General features: G+C 43.2%; 1 protein-coding gene across 6 annotated transcripts in view; it reads right to left on the bottom strand.

Annotated features, from left to right (window-relative positions):
• foxn3 (forkhead box N3) overlaps positions 1-19,765 on the bottom strand; it is a 91,571-nt gene that overhangs the window by 54,511 nt on the left and 17,295 nt on the right. For 4 of the 6 annotated variants that reach the window (XR_014535200.1, XR_014535201.1, XM_083551084.1 and 1 more), the window contains exon 2: positions 1,908-2,470. Coding sequence is in view for 4 of the 6 variants with exons in the window: in XM_083551084.1 (XP_083407210.1) it covers positions 1,908-2,456 (549 nt within the window). In the remaining 2 variants the exon portion in view is untranslated. Of the gene's footprint in view, positions 1-1,907; positions 2,471-6,330; positions 6,606-11,021; positions 11,892-19,765 lie in introns of those variants that run through there. The other 2 variants (XM_083551085.1, XM_083551086.1) reach the window with 2 other exon arrangements.

Here is a 19,765-nt window from a genome sequence, read left to right as displayed (position 1 = left end):
GCAGATCTCATATAATTAAAAGTTTTAAATGGTGTGTGTGTGTGTGTGTGTGTGTGTGCGTGTAGCAGTGAAAGGGTTAACAGAATGACACAGATCGAGGCTGATGTGGTGTGTGTGTGTGTGTGTGTGTGTGTGTGTGTGTGTGTGTGTATGATGGGTGAGGGGCCGAGACTTCCAGCCCACCCAGCCGCCTTAACATACACATGCACACACACATGCACACACATGCACGAGCATGCACGAGTACACTCGCAGCAGTTTCTCTGTTGCTACAGCAACAGCTTACTTTCCATGTCAACTGCAAAGCTGTTTCTATGACAACGCATACACACAAAAAAATTTGTTTGCACCGCAGCCGCAGACCAGATGGCAGTGTGAGAGTCACGTGGATCGGCTTTACTGTTCCCAACCGGCAGACAGTCCTACACACACACACACACACACACACACACTGTATAAAGACGTGCTGATTGGACCACATTTTCTTACTGCTTTGTATTTATTAGGCTATTTATGTTGTTATTTTTAATCATCAGAAGTCGCCCGGGCAATTGTGGGTGGAGCTTGAAATCGTTCCTCCATTTTGGTAAGGATTTTTGAGGCGTGTCCGTGGGCGTTTTTGGCCCGACGCAGCTACAGAACGCCGAGCGTCAGTGACGGCGCACCATGGCGCATAAAATACTGATTAATCAAAATAACTAATTAAAAGACCACGTAGACCAGATGCCCAACTGGTTTAAACGTAAATAAAACCCGCATGATCTATTCCCCAAAAGCCATTTTCCACATTAGCGTAAATGGAATTCTTCCATTTCAGTCAGCGGAACAGTGTGATGCTTCGCAAGATCGCTTGAAAATCTCATTTCCGGGAAACACAGATGAGTAAATTGGTCATTTTAAAGGAGCGCTGTAGCCGCTATCGCACGTTGTGTTTTGTATGTACACATATGGCACAGAATCATACTGATATTTAATGCAGCCAGATGTTAATTAGTGTAAAACAGTCGCTGTCGAACAGCTGAGATTTATCTTCAGGAGAAACGTGCAGTGAAACACTGAAGGCACTGTCACCTCCAACACGCCCAAAACAGTGCGCTTCAGACTGGATTCCATTTAAAAATAATTATTTGAAAACCTCTAAAAACGTCTATTGCTTACATCAAAGTGTGTTAAAAACCACGATATAAAGACTGTCTGATCTACTTAAATCCAATCATGTATAAAAAAGAAACAAACTAACTAACTAACCATTTAACAACCTAACAAACAAATAGGGTAAGACAGAAAGATGATAAGAAAGAAAGAAAGAAAGAAAGAAAGAAAGAAAGAAAGAAAGAAAGAAAGAAAGAAAGAAAGAAACAAACAAACAAACAAACAAACAAACAAACAAACAGATAAAAAGATGATTAGAAAGAAGGAAACAAAACAAACAAAGAAGGCAAAAAAAAAAAAAAAAAGAAAGAAAGAAAGAAAGAAAGAAAGAAAGAAAGAAAGAAAGAAAGAAAGAAAGAAAGAAAGAATGTGATGACATCATTAACACCTCAGCGAATGCTTTGGCCAGAAAACCCTCCAGTCCTTTTAGCTCCACCCCTAAATACCACTTAATTAGGAGAAACAGTGCACACACTCCACTTCAAAGGGCATTAACAATAGTAAATTATTCGTTCTAACTCCGCCCACTTGCTACTTATTTCTCTCTGCATCGTGCTGCTGTGTTTTTTCAGAAGTTAATCATTCAGAAGGACATAAAGGCGAGTTATAATAAAAGTATTTTGGTTACGAGACGCTGGAAGCCTGCAGCATGGTGGTTAAATGAAGAGCCTCCCAGGCTGCAGGGCTTTTTCTTTTCTCCCACACCGGCCTGAAAGATTGATGTGGCATGTCGGATGCGGCGAGTGCACCCTTACCTGACTCCTGTCTTTGTCCACTTTCTTAAAGCATTTATTAAGCGAAAGGTTGTGCCTGACGGAGTTCTTCCACCCGGTCGGGGCGTTGGCGAAATAGGGGAAGTGCTCGAGGATCCAGTTGTAAATGTCTTTGACGGGCAGCCTCTTGGAGGGCGCGTCCTCGATGGCCATGAAGATGAGGCAGCTGAAAGAATACGGCGGTTTGCAGTTGGGGTTGTGCTTGGCATCGTAGGCCAGGTCCGAGGTGGCCGGGGAAGGAGGTGGGTCGTCGTCAGGTTCCTGCACGGGGCTCACGCTCCTCAGCACCGGGTCGCCGAAGCTCGTCAGCAGGTTCTTGCTCTCGTGCAGCCAGTTGAGATTGGTCAGCTCTTCGTCCTCTGCGCCCGACTTCTCCAGCTTGATGGCCGGCACGGGCAGTGCCAGCTCCAGATCATCGTCTTCGCACAGCGCCCGAGTGATCGAGCCCACCTGGTACAGCTGGCTCAAACCGCTCGCCACGCTCACCCCGGAAGCTTCCGGCTTCTTGCTGGGAGGCATGACCGGACCCATTTAGACCAAGGCTCCTGTTGGGAACACAGAGATAAAAAAATAAGTCATTCCCCTTGTGCCACCTAAACAATGGAGTTGTCTAAGGCCTGGCCAAGACTTCCTCTCTGGTTTAAAGCGAACTTTAACCTTAACTTTTCACAAACATCTGCTTCCAAAAAAATATTCTCGTTTTTTTTTTTTGTTGTTGTTTTGTTTATTTGGAGTGTCGACTGTACGAATCCTGTTAAATAAGTTGTTGCTATAGAAACCGTAATGTATTAGACGAGCACATATACACTTAACATTTTCTAATTGATCATCATCGTTCCAGATTTATTCCCCATTTTTCGTGATTATAAACTCCACTCTCCTGCAAAGTCCCTTGATTTTAGTGCAAGTCTGTGTGGATTTGTACTCGTTCTGCTATGAGAGCATTAGTGAGATCCTCTAGTGATGTTGTGATATCGAGAAGGCTTCATGGTCAGGTTTATCTTAAAGGTGTTCATTGGGATTTGAGGAGGTCAGGGTTCTGTGATGGACACGAACGCTTTCACTCCAACCTTCACTTGATAGGAAACACACTTACACAAAGATGTATTAAAACCCCAACCTGAAGTCAGTGTCCATATACAAAAAAATTGGAAATTGGTATTGGGAACGCTTTCACAGTATTAAAGCTTTACTTTGCGTTAAAAAACATCTTAAAGGCAGAGCTTAATGAGGAAAACACACACACACACACACACACACACACACACACACACACACACACAAACACACACACGCACACTGTCGAAGAGATTTATGGATTAATAATAAAGACATTGCGCATGACTGAGATTCCTGTGTGCTCATGTTACGAGGGGGCGGCGTGAACAGGAGTTGACTTCCTGTCTGATAAACTGAACACCGCCTCGGAAACAAACGCACACGTGCACACATACATACACACACATAAACACACACACACACACACACACACACACACACACACACACACACACACACACACACACACACACACACACACATACACAAACAAACACCATCCAGAATTCCTTCACTCACAGTTCAGGAATGTGTAAAATGCTAGCATGTTGTCAGAGGTTTGTTCTTTGGGTAAACAGAAAGACAGACTGATGGACAGATAGACACATGATTAGACAGACACACAGACAGACAGATGGACAGACAAATGGACAGATAAACAGATATACAGGCAGACGGATAGACAGACAAGATAGATTGGCAGACAAATGGACAGACAGACAGACAGACAGACAGACAGACAGACAGACAGACAGACAGACAGACAGACAGACAGACAGACAGACAGACAGACAGACAGACAGGCAGACAGTCGAAAAACAATTGTGGCAGTTCAACCTCTGACAGCATCTCCCGACACAATCGTACTTACAACCCCACAACTACACTGTTTTACATGTATAGGACAGGAAGAGCTGTATGATGCTATTATGAAAGCTAAATCAACAACATGTCAGTTAGATCCAATTCCCACTAAACTACTGAAGGAAGTGTTATATACAGCTGGTGAGCCTCTTTTAAATATTATTAACTCCTCACTATCGTTAGGTCATGTCCCTAAATCCCTCAAGTTAGCAGTTATTAAGCCCCTCATTAAAAAACCTAATCTGGATCCAAACACGCTATCGAATTACAGACCAATTTCAAATCTCCCATTTATGTCTAAGATTTTAGAAAAGATTGTCGCTGCCCAGTTATGTAACCACTTGCAGGAGAACAATATCTTTGAAGAGTTTCAGTCAGGTTTTAGGCCCCATCATAGCACAGAAACTGCTCTAGTTAAAATCACTAACGACCTGTTTTTAGCTTCAGACCAAGGCTACATCTCCCTATTAGTTTTACTAGATCTTAGTGCTGCGTTCGACACTATAGATCATGATCTTCTCCTCGATCGCTTACAGAATTACATCGGTATTCAGGGACAGGCATTAAGCTGGTTTAAATCCTACCTGTCCAATCGTTACCATTTCGTAGATTTAAATGGAGAGCTATCCAGGATAATGCTAGTAAATTATGGCGTGCCACAAGGGTCAGTTCTGGGACCCCTGCTTTTTACAATATACATGCTTCCATTAGGAAATATTATTAGAAGGCATGGAATTAGCTTCCATTGTTATGCTGATGATACCCAGCTATATATTTCATCCAAACCAGGCGATACAGCTCAATTAGCTCGCATAACTGAGTGTGTTGAAGAAATAAGAGATTGGATGACCCATAACTTTCTGCTATTAAATCCTGATAAAACGGAGATTTTGCTCATCGGCCCAAAAAATAGTACACAGAAGCTCCAGCATCTCAGCCTGCATTTAGACGGTTGTTCTGTAACTACTAGTTCAACGGTAAAAGACCTGGGAGTTATTTTAGACAGCAACTTATCTTTTAAAAATCACATCACTCAAGTTACAAAAACAGCCTTCTTTCACCTTAGAAATATTTCTAAGCTAAGAAATATGTTATCTATATCTGATGCAGAGAAGCTCGTCCATGCGTTTATGACCTCTAGAATAGACTACTGTAATGCATTACTAGGTGGATGTCCTGCATCATTAATAAACAAGCTTCAGTTAGTTCAGAATGCAGCAGCAAGAGTTCTTACTAGGTCAAGAAAATACGATCATATAACCCCAATCTTATCGTCCCTACATTGGCTTCCTATTAAGTTTCGAATAGACTACAAACTACTGCTACTCACTTTTAAAGCACTAAATGGTTTGGCTCCCATGTATCTATCCAGTCTCTTAACACGCTACAATCCGTCACGCTCCCTGAGATCTCAAAACTCTGGGCTTCTAGTAGTTCCTAGAATAGCAAAGTCCACTAAAGGCGGTAGAGCATTTTCACATTTAGCTCCTAAACTCTGGAATAGTCTTCCTGACAGTGTTCGGGGTTCAGATACACTCTCCCAGTTTAAGTGCAGATTAAAAACATATCTTTTTAGCAAAGCCTACACTTAACACACATCACACACATCACATCATAACCTTGTGCTCCAGAACATCTGATCACATGCACATTATCAACTTGTGCTGTTAATATCATGAACAGCAGCTACGCTAATTCCTCTCCACTGCTTCTCTTTCTCTCCCCATCCCGAGGCTTCCTGAGGTTTGGCCAGCTCCGGTCACGTCCCACCTCGTGAAGATTATGGACCTATGGATGATCATGGAGAAGTAGATGCCGAGTGTTTAAAGGCCCTGGCATGGAGAAGCTGATGCTGGATCTATGATGATCACAAATTGTTCTGTATTGTTGAAAGATTTATGACCAAACTTTTGATGTCACCCATATGAGGATGGGTTCCCCTTTGAGTCTGGTTCCTCTTAAGGTTTCTTCCTCATATCATCTAAGGGAGTTTTTCCTTGCCACTGTCGCCACGGCTGCTCATCAGGGACAAACGCACACCATTCACCTTCACTGTTGTTTTCTGTAAAGCTGCTTTGAGACAATGTCTGTTGTGAAAAGCGCTATACAAATAAACTTGACTTGACTTGACTTGACAGGCAGACAGGCAGATGGATAGACAGACAAAGGATCTGCAGACAAGATAGATTGGCAGACAGACAGACAGACAGACAGACAGACAGACAGACAGACAGACAGACAGACAGACAGACAGACAGACAGAGAGACAGACATAGAAACAAATGGCTGGACTGACAGACAGACTGATAGACAGACATACAGATGGGCAGGCAGACAGATAGACAAACCACCAGGCAGATAGATAGATGAATAGATAGACACACACACACACACACACACACACACACACATTTTTTATTTCATGCCACAAAAAAAATTGTAAATGCTCGAATGGACATTTGCTCATTAATTCATTTATCACCAGGAAACACTTGGTCCAGGTCAGGATCGGAGGCGGACTCGATCCCTGGAAGGCTGTGTGTGATGAAGAAACACACGCTGGATGAAATGCTGCTCCATCACAGACACACCACGGACACACTGATGAAAACTCTCCACAGAAAGTCACATTTAAAGTTGATTGAATATTTTTTTAAGTCTATCAGAGTTTTTCCATTAAAGATGCCGGAGCCGATGGCGAGTCGGGACACGCATTCCTCTTTCTAATAACACACACCAGTCCTCTTACTTTCACTTCTGTTACCCAATAAATTGCTGAAAAAGCAAATTGCAGGAAAACGCTCCGTGTCCTGATGTTATTGAAAATGATTTTTTTAAAAGTCGAATTACTTGATTATTTCTATTTTAGAGCAAATGCTTTATTACTATTACACTGCATCAACTTGGCCACTTTAGAGTCCAATTTCTCTTTGCTTTATCATATCTTATAGAATTTAGTTTACAACTACGCTTAGTGTTGTGCACAAGAGTTCTCATCTTACAGTAGCTATAAACAGTCTTTCCATCCCGTCTGTCTTTTCTCCACTGATTTAAACCTAATAAGGCATAAAAAAGCAGCTGACACTGGAGACTCCTTTCATTAATGGTCTAGAAACATCTGCTTAGAGAAAAATCCTCATATTAAGGAATATAATTTTTCAAACGCTCATGTGGAGCATCAACTATACGAGTCTGTGAATGAGCTATAGAAATGTATTAGAACGAGCTCATGTACACTAATTAATCAAAATTTTCTGATCGATAATCATTTGCATCATAGTGTGTCGTGAGAAAGGCGTATGAACATGTATTACACTCGGAGGAACACGCTAATTGTTTGCTGATCAGCAGAAGTGACTATGGCTTTAACTGACGTCTATAAATCCCCGTAAAAGCCCACGGGCATGTTTTATCGGCGTTATCACTAAGATCCATTTCTGTGTGATGCGTCCGAGTCCTCGGGGCCCGCCGGCGAAAAGAATTCAATCGAATCGGCCGTCGCGTGATAAGAATACGACAGCAGGAAGAGTCAAGAACCTTCTGAACCCTGTGTGGCAGCGAGACGGCGATCAGTTCGAGCAGATCGTAACGTACGGCTCTCTTCTCATCTCTCGCTTTTTTTATGCGTGAATTCGTTAATGTGCAGGTTTACGGCACGGGATAATGCGTCTGCCTGAGAAAAAAAACCCTATTGCGACTCGACAATCGCTTCATAAAGGACGTATTTTTAAACATCGATTCTCTATTGACGTGAAAATGAGCACGCTCGCTCTCCTAACCCGAAACCGAGCTGACAATCTGTAAATGTTTCTTTCTGTCTTTTTTTTCCCCCCTTTCTTTCTTCAGACGCTCTTAAGAGCCTCAGCAATTTAGAGAGCAAAACAAACTTTATTTAGCTTCATTATGGCGGGACCGGAGCGCGAAACGCAAACAGTGGAATCATTCATGCGCAAAATCAATGCACTGCATCTTTCCAACGAGGAGCGCTGATGTAGCTTCGCCTGCGGGTGGGGAGCTGCGGTCCCATGAGTCTCTGCACCGAACATTATATTACAACTGACAGGAAAGTAATTTAATTGTGCCGTTGCTATGGCGACACAGGGCTCTGTTTGGGCTTAATTTACTGCCAACTGCATTCCGAGAGGCTTCACGCATCATTCCTGACCAAATTTCCCTCTCTGAAGAGAAAAAAAAAAGCAGGTTGATGACACTTTGCTGTTTGATGTTTTTGCGATAACGGTTATGAAGACCATGTAGATGCAGATGTTCTGATGCTGTAATGGTGTGTGTGTGTGTGTGTGTGTGTGTGTGTGTGTGTGTGTGTGTGTGTGTGTGTGTTTGCTGAATTGGGTGTTAATGTAGGTGATGAGGTTCAACAGGAAATCAAACTCTCTCATTAGGAAGGGCCGAGACGGTGTGGAGTCAGTTGAAGGAGGAAGCAGGATGGTGGGCAGATTGGTGCCATTATGAACATCTCCTTTCATCTTCTCTGTGATAGATCGAGAGAGGGGGGAAAAAAAAACATTACGGCTCATTCAGACGCTGCAGAAGATCAAGTGCGCTAAAAAAGACGAGGGCTTCAAGGAAGCCTTTCTGTGCATGAGGCTCTCTAATAACAATTTACCCCGCCTGAGAAAATCGACTCGGTTACTTATCACGGCTCAGCGCGTTACGGCACCGTGGGTATTTCCAATAAATGCACAACGGCGCAATTACCAGGAGTGTGATCGTCCCTGCTGCTTTAAACCGTCATTTTGTTTGTGTTTATTCTCTGCTATTTCTTCTGATCTCCTTATCAATTACTATATTCTTGGATTCAGTCGTAATAAACAGGACTGTTCTATTGTCGTGTGGTAGCGCTGATAATATTTCAATTATTACTTTTCAGAAAGAGGAAAACAGCAGCACATGATACTAAAGGAGCACCTGGTGATTGATCAATGATCCTCGGCCGCCCACGACCCTGTCTCCGGTTCATCACTGTTCCTTTCTTGGAGCACTTTTGATAGACAGTGACCACTGCAGACCAGGAACATCCCACGAGAGCTGCAGTTCTGGAGACGCTCTGACCCAGTCGTCTAAATGTAATTCTTTCAAACTTGCTAAAATCCTTACGCTCACCTATTTTTCCTTCTTTTAACACATTCACTTTGAGGACAAAATGTTTACTTGCTGCATAATAAATATATCCACCGACTAACAGGTACCATAATGAAGAGTCTATCTACTGGTGCAGACGCCTTGTTCTGATTGGTTCACACCATTCGTTTCCTTCCATGTACAGTACACACACTGTTATTTCAGTTATGTTGTACATATTTGATTAATAACAGGACTCACCAGATCTTTGTCCTTAAAACCTGCCTTTAAAACGGGAAGGAAGGTTTTCTTTCACCGGAAGAGCATGCGCAATGACCAAAGAAATACACAAACACTGAGGAAAGTGTGTAAAAGCAGCTTTCGAGTTCTTTGGATTTGACTTCTGTGATTTGAGATCCTTTAGTAAGATTTGTGTGATTGTTTGATTTACGGAACAACAGAATCATGCGCTCACCATTCTGCAGAGGAAATCTGAGGAAAAGTAAAAGCACCCGCACATCACAGAACAAACAGGCCTGCTGTGAAAAGGGCCGGTATACAAACCGACTACGCCCAGCGTTATTTACTGCTGTCGCGCTTTCACGCTTAATTCGGCACATAAAGTGCTCACCAACAGCCTGTAGATGGCAATGAAAAGGCCCAGGGCCGGCCAGCACACGGGAGCGCGACGAATTCAAGAGTGGATAATTAAGCGTGACGTTCTGTTAGCAGCCCAAACACCATCTGCCTCCCAAAAACATTTGTTTGTGCTGAAGTCTGAGGTCTGTGTCGGGGGGCTGATTATCAGGATATTAATTAACACACTTTTGGAGTTAAATCCATTACGCTTCTCGCAGCTGAGGACGCGCGTGTGCTCTGTCGGCGAAAGAAAACGTGTAACGCGTATCTATTAAAACGGCGCATGCTTTTCAATAACCGGAGTGCATTGGTATGAATTACATGTACGCAGATGTCACGATTGGAGAATTAGCCTTAGGTATCGGAGATCTTTTATTTAGCCGAGTCTAAAATAAGGAACTGAGCTTGTCGCTTGCTATCCGTGTCTGCCAAAACGAATCTGCACAGTACTTATACAAGTGAGATATTTAGAGAAACAACTCAGAAGTGCATGTTCTTCGCAGGCCGAGCCCTTTCTCGCTGTGACATTTACTGAATCCATCGATTCGCCCTCTTTCTGCCTCGAAATGCTCCGTTTGTGTACAGAGAGCACACCGCATCTCCATTTAAGACTTTTTTAACCGTTTAAAATGTATCGGTGAGAGTTAAAGAAAAATAGAGGACTTTCAGCAAGCATTTCTTTATACCCTGACTGGATTTCTCGAAAGATCTCAATATTTCATTTGACAAATTGAATAAAACCCTCAACGTGGTGCTCACGGCATTTTGCCAACAGTGACGTTTTATTATTTAAAGGAAAACGCAGCATACGGTTTTATCAGTTTGTAGCTACATTTACTGTTGGAAGGAGGTACCTGTGGCGAGTTTGCATTCTGACTCACAATATAGCAGCTATAAACAGTTGCCAGCTTTTTTAACATTAAAAAATAATAAAAAATACAAAAAAAGTGTAAAGCGTCTGTTTATACGTGTTTATGAGGACCGTCTGCTGCACAAGCCACAGTGAGTTCTTTTCTATAAAACCAGTACCAGTGAGTTACCGACTCGACACGTCCCGACCAATCAGAAGCGAGAATTCAGCACCATGGTGATATACAGTAAGCTGTCCTTAATGAATCATCTGTGTCACGTTATGAATCGCATGAAAACACGGTGAGTCAGAGGCTCTTTATGAAACAGCTGGTATTTTGAAAATAAACTTTTTTTAACGATGTTTTCCTCGATCATTTTCCTGCCTTACAAGTAAACTTCTGCAGTAGAACGCAGGCTGAACATGTGGCCCTGACGTTCACTGCTGAACTGATAAGAACACGGAGGAATGCGGAGTGACGCAAACTTTGACGCTGTGCTGAGATCTCCTTACAGTGCGAAACACGTCAACGGAGCTCTGAGAAGCGAGAAGAGAAAGAAGAGAGGCATGAAGAGAGACCCACGGAGAAGGAGGAAGCTCGGTACCTGCTCTGTGGAGGCTCTCATGAGGCTCGATCCTTCCCTCTGCTCTTTAGTGTTTGCGAGCAGTAGAACGGCTTCAGGTGTTTTCACGCTCCTCAGCAAGCCTCGACTCATCCGGCTCGTGTTTACCTGCGAGAGGGTGTGACCTGAGCAAAACCCTCCTTTACCAGGTGTCACATGTCACATGCCTCAGGAACTTGTGCGACGAGTGCCGACTTCTCTGGAATTTTTGTTCGGGAGGCCGACGGTGTTTTGAGCAGACCGCATGCGGCTCGTCAGAGGAAAAACAAACGCAGGAAAGACGCAGGATTCGGGACCCTTTGTGGGCTCGTGCTGAAAGCCGGAGGCTCTTTCTCTGTTCATGTCACTACCTTTTGTTGTGCGATGTTAACTACACCTCCTTCTGCTTCCTGTCTGACAAAAAAAAGAAGATATCAAAAGGCCCCGGCGTGGCCTCTGAGGCTAATTCAATCAGATGCTGGGAGAGGACACAGGGGTCAAAGGTTACGTACATATTCCGAACACGAGGCTAATGAAGTCGGTCAATTTTAAGGTTCTGTAGACATCAAGCTAATGAAGAATGAATAATGACTTTTGTATGTTCTACAGTGAGTTTAAACAAAAAACAAATAAGGGCTTGAACATTTAGTTTGAAATAAAATCCAGTCTTAGTCCAATTATTACAGGATCAGACTGATCTTTTTTCAAAGACATCTGATCCACTAATCCAAAGTTCAAGCACTTTGTTTAAATGATCATTCATCATTCATTGATCATCAGGAGATGCTTTATTCACGTCCGATTGTAACCCGAGCTCAAGATGGGATCATGTGTCATACGTTAACTCTACCTATCACCTATCACACTATTGTTTTGATGTTTTTAAATCTAACTTGTCATTTTACTCCAAAACAGTCAGAAACAGTTTAGCTCATGTTTATATATGTGGCGGTTTTAAAAGGTTTTGAGACTAATGGTGTAACTGGTGCTATTGGGACCACGTCTGTGATTTCACAACAAAGAGCAAGCGTGAAATTGTGCGTGAAACCGGGAAAATCAGAGACGTTTGATGTGACGTACGTTTGACATACAGCGATGCGGGAACGAGGCGTTCGAGGCGTTCCGAGCGGCAGGCGCGCTTCAAGAGCGGAAGAACATCTCCGGAAGACGTCAAGAGACCAGGGAGACCTTCAACGTGCTCAAAAGTCGAAAACCGTTCGGCAACTTGTGCATGATGATAATCGGAGAACAATCCACATGATCTCACTTCCGCACTACTGCCAGATTTGGCTCCTGTGGACTTCTCCTTCTTCTCGAAGATGAAGATCTGTCTTAAAGGTCGCCGTTTTACCACCGATGAAGAGATCCGATCTTAATCAAGACTTAGGTGTGTCAGGAGCTTGTGTCCTTTTTCATCATTACAACTAAACACCAGGATATCACTGATGTCGTCCTGAACTCAGAACAGACAGAAGAATGATTAAATTACTATAATCAGTGATGATCAGGAACTGAAATCGTTACGTTCGTGTCCAGGGCACTGAAGATGCAGCGACACTGTCGGTTTTCTCACTTGTCTCTCTCCCTCTCAGATCCGAGGGGGTGAGGACGAGTTTCCACAGCTGTAGGTTGGGTTGCAGGAGGCTGCTGTTGTGCAGAGATAATTTACGATCTGTCTTTCGATTAATCCGCTAAAGTATATTTAATCAGGCCAGAAACCTGCCCACATCCAGCACTAATCCCTCCACATCCACCTCACTGTCTCCAAATACAGACACATGTCCTCTCTCTCTATTTAGCTCTCTCTCTCTCTCTCTCTCTCTCTCTCTCTCTCTCTCTCTCTCTCTCTCTCTCTCTCTCTCTCTCTCTCTCTCTCCCTCTGTCATTTTTACTCTGTCCACCTCCCTCACTTTGTCTGTCTTATACTCTTTATGTCTTTGTTTGTCTCATTTCATCCCATTTTTTTTCAATTCAGCACTGCTTTATTGGTATGAATGTTCCATGTGACTATTGCCAGAGCCAGCGAATAAATGGACTTTCTCTCTCTCCGTCTCTGTCTCTCTTTTCCTTTGGATCTCTCTCTCTCTCTCTCTCTCTCTCTCTCTCTTCTCTCTCTCGCTCTCTCCCTCTCTTTCTTTGTGTTTTTCTGTCTCACAATGTCCTTCTCTCTGCCTCACACCGCACTTTCTTTTCTCAATGTCTCTCTCTTTCTCTCTTTCTTCATGGTCCTCTCTCTGTCTTTATCCATCTTTTTTTATCTGTATCAGTCTCAGTGTTTTTCTTGCCCTTTATGTCTCTCTGTCTGTATCTTGTCCCTCTTTCTATCTCTTTCCTTTAACTCTGTCTCTTTTTTTTTACCATGCGTTCTCTGTTTTTGTCATTCTTTTTTTCTTTGTCTATCTATCTATCTATCTATCTATCTATCTATCTATCTATCTATCTATCTATCTATCTATCTATCTATCTATCTATCTATCTATCTATTAGTGTCTTTCTTATCCTTTATGGCTCTCTGTTTGTCTATTTCTTGTCCTTCTATATGTCTCTTTCTTTAAAAAATTTTCTCTCACTTTTTATTTCTGTCATTCTCCTTCTCTCTGTCCGTCTCTCTCTCTCTCGCTGTCGCACGCTGATCCCCCCGTCCCGGATGTAAGAGTGGATTGTCGGGAATTGTAATTCCGAGCGGATCTGCGACTGTAATACGGCGCGTTATCCGACATCTCTGTGACCCTCGTGCCCTGAGCTCTGCACGTTCTCGAGCGGCGCCTCGTTTCTCTCCGTCTGAATGAGGTGAGAGGGGACCGAGGCTTGAAGTGAACACAGCTGGGATCTCAATAAGGGCTCGGCAGAGCGGGGGCTTCCCTTTTATCTCGCTCTGGTTCTCTGCACTCCTCAGCCCCTTCGATTCCCCCAGGCTCAGACCCGTTCTCCACGGGGGCCCCGGAACACCGATCACTTCCCCGTATTCCCACACGTATCTTCACCAAACATGGAAATGCTTCAATACTCCTATTATTTATAAGATCTCGTTAATGTAATGAGCAAAGGCGGATCCAAACCCGCGAGTGAACAAAACGTCAAGGTTTTTACACGTTAACTCTCCAAAAGCTCCAGAATCGCAGGTGAAGTCTGTCCTGACAGCAAGACAGCGGGATTAAGATTACATAAACTGAAACCTATCTGCCTTTTTATCTATTAATAGTAACAGCAGGGTGTGAAATAGAAGTCAAATCTGGCACTGCTGACATTATGACATTATGAAACGGAATATGTTAGCATTACCGTGTACGTTTCCTCGTCTTGGAGATGTTTTTGCTTCTTCGCTTACAAATTTATACAGGAACTTGACGTGACACACGTCTTTTCTCTGTAACGTGACGAGCAGCGTTTTAGCTTCGAGCGAGAAACAAAGCTGGAACCTGAAACTACCCTGTTTTACAATATAATGTAACTTTAAATGGATAAAAAGACTCAAAGTCTCATGCAGTTGATGATAAATAACTGTGTTTGAGGTATGAATGCTTTATGGAAACCAGTTGCTGGCTGGTTTTGGAACAGCGACTGATGAACTCAATCCCAGCAGGTCAGCATTTCTCTAATCTACAGGACATGAAAAAATTAAGTCATGCGCATGTGGGTGCAGATTTTCTGACCACATCTTCTGAGCGTTTTAATAATCTCCCCTAATCTTCTGGTGCTCCCATCTGGAACCTGCACGAAGCTGTCACGGATTAAGGAAAGACGAGATCCGGAAATCACAGGGATACAGTAAAGCAGATTATCTGATATAAGTGAGAGTTGAACCCGAGAGTTCATTACGGATGAGACGAAGGCGTGATGAAGTCCGTACGTAACTGTATCTATTTTCCCCCATTTAGACGTCATTAAGCTCCATTACAGCTTGTTTTGTGAGATGCAGGTTCTTATCCGTGCTCTCTTCCTGGCTCGCTGTTGCCTAGGAGTGGAGGTGCGGGCTGGCTGCCGCGGCAACTGTGTCGCCACGGTTACCCAGCGCCGGGCGTCCGTTTCCATAGCAACCTCGGCTGGCTGGGTCGGGGTGACAGGCTTCGTTAATTCTTCCGCCCCGTAAACCCCAGGGAAGCTACGCCATTTGTCCTCATTCCCACCGGTCTTTGACATCATATTAAGAGTATTATTTTTGCACCGAGGTTTGAGTTATTACCCACCATTTTTTTCCCCACCTCGTTCTGCCATCATTTTTTATCGAGGGTGCGTGGCACAAAGTGGTACAAATTGAAGAAAAAACGTTCAGAGGAACATCGTAATGGTTTCTCTCATGACAGTACGTTTCCAGGATTCACGGAAAAAAAAAAATAGTCGTACGCGTTTTCTTTTCACGTCTCCCACTGCTGATGATAATCGCATCCCTTCGGGCTGAGAGCCGAGGTGAGGTCACACTCTGTATAAAATAACACCTGACCCCTGTATGGCCTTTACGTGGCGTCCTTGTGCGCTCCAGGCGCATGATAAGTGTTCGGAGTTAACACAGTGTGTAAATCCAGGGGCAGTGTAGACATAAGGGACGATGGAGAGCACGTGAGCGCCGCTTTAGGACGTATGAAGTGGATGAGAAGGACAGTGCTGGTATGAACGACACAAAACCGGTTGATGTGAAGATGTGTGTGTAATGAGTTTTACAGAACATCGAGTGTCTTTATTGCTCACTGCAGGTTCATTGAGATCGTCTCGCTTATTGTGCTCTGGTCCGGATCGAGTGCTGAGTCTGCATCTACATACGTGCTAAACCCTGAAGCTAAGCGTCCCGCTGCTGTACTGGGACAGGAATATCATCAGCATAATGATAATAATCTGTTTTGACGATTAATCGCCGCTGATAGTTGATTGCTGGAAACTAGCAGCAAAAATTTATACTGATAGTTAGTCCGGCTACCAGTCCGCCCTGATTACAAGAGCGGCCTCTAGAGGCGAATCCCTGACACCACATGCTGTTTTACAGGTGAGACTGCACGCTGCACGGAGAGCACTATATCATATTTATTATTTATAATTAATTAATTATATAATAATATTTATTCAATAATATAATTATTTCCTTTAGCAAATTGTCATGATTTAGTAAAAAAATTAATTTTGAAATAAAGTTCAGTACGATTTTACATGGATTGTTATGTTAGTTTTTTTTTTTTTATCCAGTGTCCAATTTTAAAAACTTTAATTTGTTCAACTGGTTTGTTTAATCGGCAAGTACGATCCAACTCTATCGGTGTTGTTAAAATTCACAATCGTTCAACCTCTAATCAGCATCATCATACACACATCATACCTACGGTTCGCAGGTGTGTTGCTGTTCTAGAAAATAAACCATCTAAACAATCGAGAGGTGGTGTAAATGATGAATTGTTTAAATGATGCAAATATGAGAGCTCGAGAAAATCACATATCATAGTGTCCTGGGTTTTGAGTTAGTGAAAACCCTATAACACACACACACACACACACACACACACACACACTCACACACACACACACTCACACACACACACACATTTATTTCGACATTTCTGTTCTCTCACAAATCCGACCCTGTGGGTTTTTATCTTTGTTGTAAACAAGCTCTCTGATTCGGAGACAGGCAGCTGGACCAGGCTAAGCTCTAACATTTCACTGAAGGTCATTGAGCAAAGTGTGATGTGAAATCCAACAGCTTTATCCCTTTTTTTTTTTTTTTTTTTTTTTATATACCCCCGAGTAGGGGCCTGTTCGCTTTCCCGTGAATGCCGCCACTTGGCTAGAGCTCGGCTAATACACCTAGGCAGCCATGCATGAGAATGAAAACTAATGTAATCCTGGGTTGCAGAGGTGCAGCCAAATTGATCTCCAGGAAAGACGCCAAAGTGTGTGTGAGTTTCTGTTTTAAGAAGCTCTGATACACTTGTAGACACACAGGTGGGACGGATGCGTGGTTCGGGGCCTGGAGAGAGAACCCAGGAGACGCAGAATTCAATTTGGCTGGCGAGGGAAACCCGGGTAGGATTGGACTCCATGGTTACGCCCCCTCGAGAGGGAAAAAGGGCACTTAATGAAAATTAAGACACTCGCTCGATTCATCAGTTAGTGAATTGGACTGAATTTTCTGAATGAACGCTTATAAAACCTCACACGTCTTTTTTCTCTCAAAGACTCAGCGTTCTTTTTTTAAAGCAGGTGAGCAGCTGCTTTTTCTGAAACATCTAAACGAGCACAAACTGTGACGGTGTGTTGTGTGTTGTGGTTAACGAAGAGCGCAACGTCGCTTGACCGAGCGGTTAATAGTGCGGCGCACAGGTGTGATGACGTCGCTCTGGAACGGCGCGAGTCGTTTCTGTTATTCCAGAGAACGCGTAAGAAAGAGGGTGAGTGAAGGTATCGCGCGCTTTCTGATGGAGAGACGAGCCGCCGGATGAATGAGGGCTCGTTATGTAATCGCTTAATCGATGAGCAAACTACTAGCAGAAATTTGCTAATTGATTTTCTTTGGCTTAACACTAAATAAAATATCACTTAGCCAGCTGATTTTAATGCATACCATATCCATACTGAGACTTTTCTCCTAAACCTTCTAAGCAGGTTTGGACTGGAAGCAACAAATCACGCTTTTAGTATCTTCATTTTTCACGTTCACTTGGCAAAGTCTATAAATTTGAGTCCAAATGACCCATGAAGTACGGTTTGGAAAAAACAAGAAATATCCATATAAACAGCAGTATTTAAAAAACTCTATTTATGTTGCGCTACTTATATCCTACTATATAAAGAGTTTATATAATAATTACAAGTTTAAATAAACATGGTTTCAGCATCGAGATGAAAAGTTTATGTGATGTCCCCCCGACAGACCCATTGGGTTAAAACTCGTCCAAGAAAATCCAACATGGATGCCAAAAACAGTGAGTCTTATCGGTGAGCACATCTGACGAGATTTACGATGTGTGTCAAATCAGAGCTGTACAACTCGCAATACAATCAATCCAAACAAATTAGCACAACTGAAATGCGGTGCTGTTATAGTTACTGAATGCGTTTCCATGCTCCTTTTTCTTTTCCAAAATCAGTGCAAGACTCATTAAAAATAAAAACGAAAAAACGAGTAGAGTTCGATATGAATGGCGCTGCCTTCAATAAGTCTAGTCTTTCTTGTGACTAATTTATAGGCCTTGAAATACGAGGGGAAAAAAATTCACTTCAAACAGGAAGGAAGCTATTGACCTTGCTGTGACCTTTGAATCAATTCCAAAGCTTGATCAGTTAATTTACTGGCTGTGATGATATTTCTATTTAAATCTTACACACAGTAAACCCTTTTACTGGAGAGCATCTCAGATGGATGCACAGATAGATAGATGAATGGATGGATAAATAGATGGATGTTGGATGTTGGATGTAAGACCTCTCGATCTAAATATATTTTTGATCCTATTCATGTTTGGTGTCAGATCCTTTTCTCTGCTGGAGAGATCTACACTCTGTGGTTTCCCCACCAGGAACCCAGAGATCCCTGTACACAGTTTCTATGTAGAAGGTTGAGAGCAGCAAGCTGGTGGTGATATAAAATAAAGGATGGTAGATAAACCTTGTAGTGGTGAAGGCAGCGGAGCTCCGGGTTTGGATATATGTCTCGAATGCAGTCAATAAAGGGAAATGTGGTGCTTCTTTACAAGCCTGGATGATGTATGTATAGGAGCAGTGTTAGCGATCTGAAGCATGGCCATAAAGGCGTGGGCTCAGTGATAAGCCTCCTATAATGTGCGCCATGGAGTCATAATGTAAGGAGGGTCAGAGAGGAGTGAAAGCAAGCAAGAGAGTGGTATAAGAGAAAGGCGATTGTGGGTTCCTGTGCTCACGGAGCGTGACGGTGTGGAGCTGATTCGGCGCACCGGTGGAGGCGCGAGGGGAGAAATCCGGCGAGATGAGCTCGCAGAGTGGAGTCTTATTCTTTAATCAGTGCTGCTGGATCAGTAGCGCTCGTTCACGCACCACTGATAATGCCACCTCCTGTCCCGCCGTATTCCACCGCCTAGCGCCTGCCGAGGCTTTTCTGTGTCCTACGCTAATCACACACACACACACACACACACACACACACACACACACACACACACACACACACACACAGTTTTGTGTGTGACGACTTTCGTTTTCCCATAATAATCTTCACCCTGCTTACACACAAACCAGTACACCTCATTAACAGGTCTCCGAGGTCGACCTTGGCCAGGTAAAAGCTCATTCATCAGCCAGTTGTCCTATAATCCATGTGATGTAACCAAACAAATTTAAAGGTCTGAGCGTTCACATCCTGGTGCTTTCAATCGCGAGCACAAAGCCGAGCGACCTCATTTACAGAGCTCTGATAGCGCCCAGGAATGAATGTAGGAGACACGTATAAACATTTTGAGTCATTCATCTGGTCCCTGAATGGCCATTCTCTCTTTTACACACACACACACACACACACACACACACACACACACACACACACACACACACAACACATAATAATTGTGTATCCATAACGGATTAAAGCTGGCTTCTTTTTACTCAACGTGTGTAAATGAAAAAAATAGTCTTTATTTAGCTTATTAAGTACAGCAATATAATACTGCATGCATTACACCATTGCACAGATCCAATCACACACACACACACACACACACACACACACACACACACACACACACACACACACAGTGTTGAATGGCATAATTAAAATGCTATTCAATGCGTTT

The sequence above is a fragment of the Silurus aristotelis genome, assembly GCF_946808225.1.
Source record: "Silurus aristotelis genome assembly, chromosome: 9".
In the NCBI taxonomy this organism is placed as follows: Eukaryota; Metazoa; Chordata; class Actinopteri; order Siluriformes; family Siluridae; genus Silurus; species Silurus aristotelis.
This window is presented reverse-complemented; position numbering and strand designations above follow the sequence as displayed.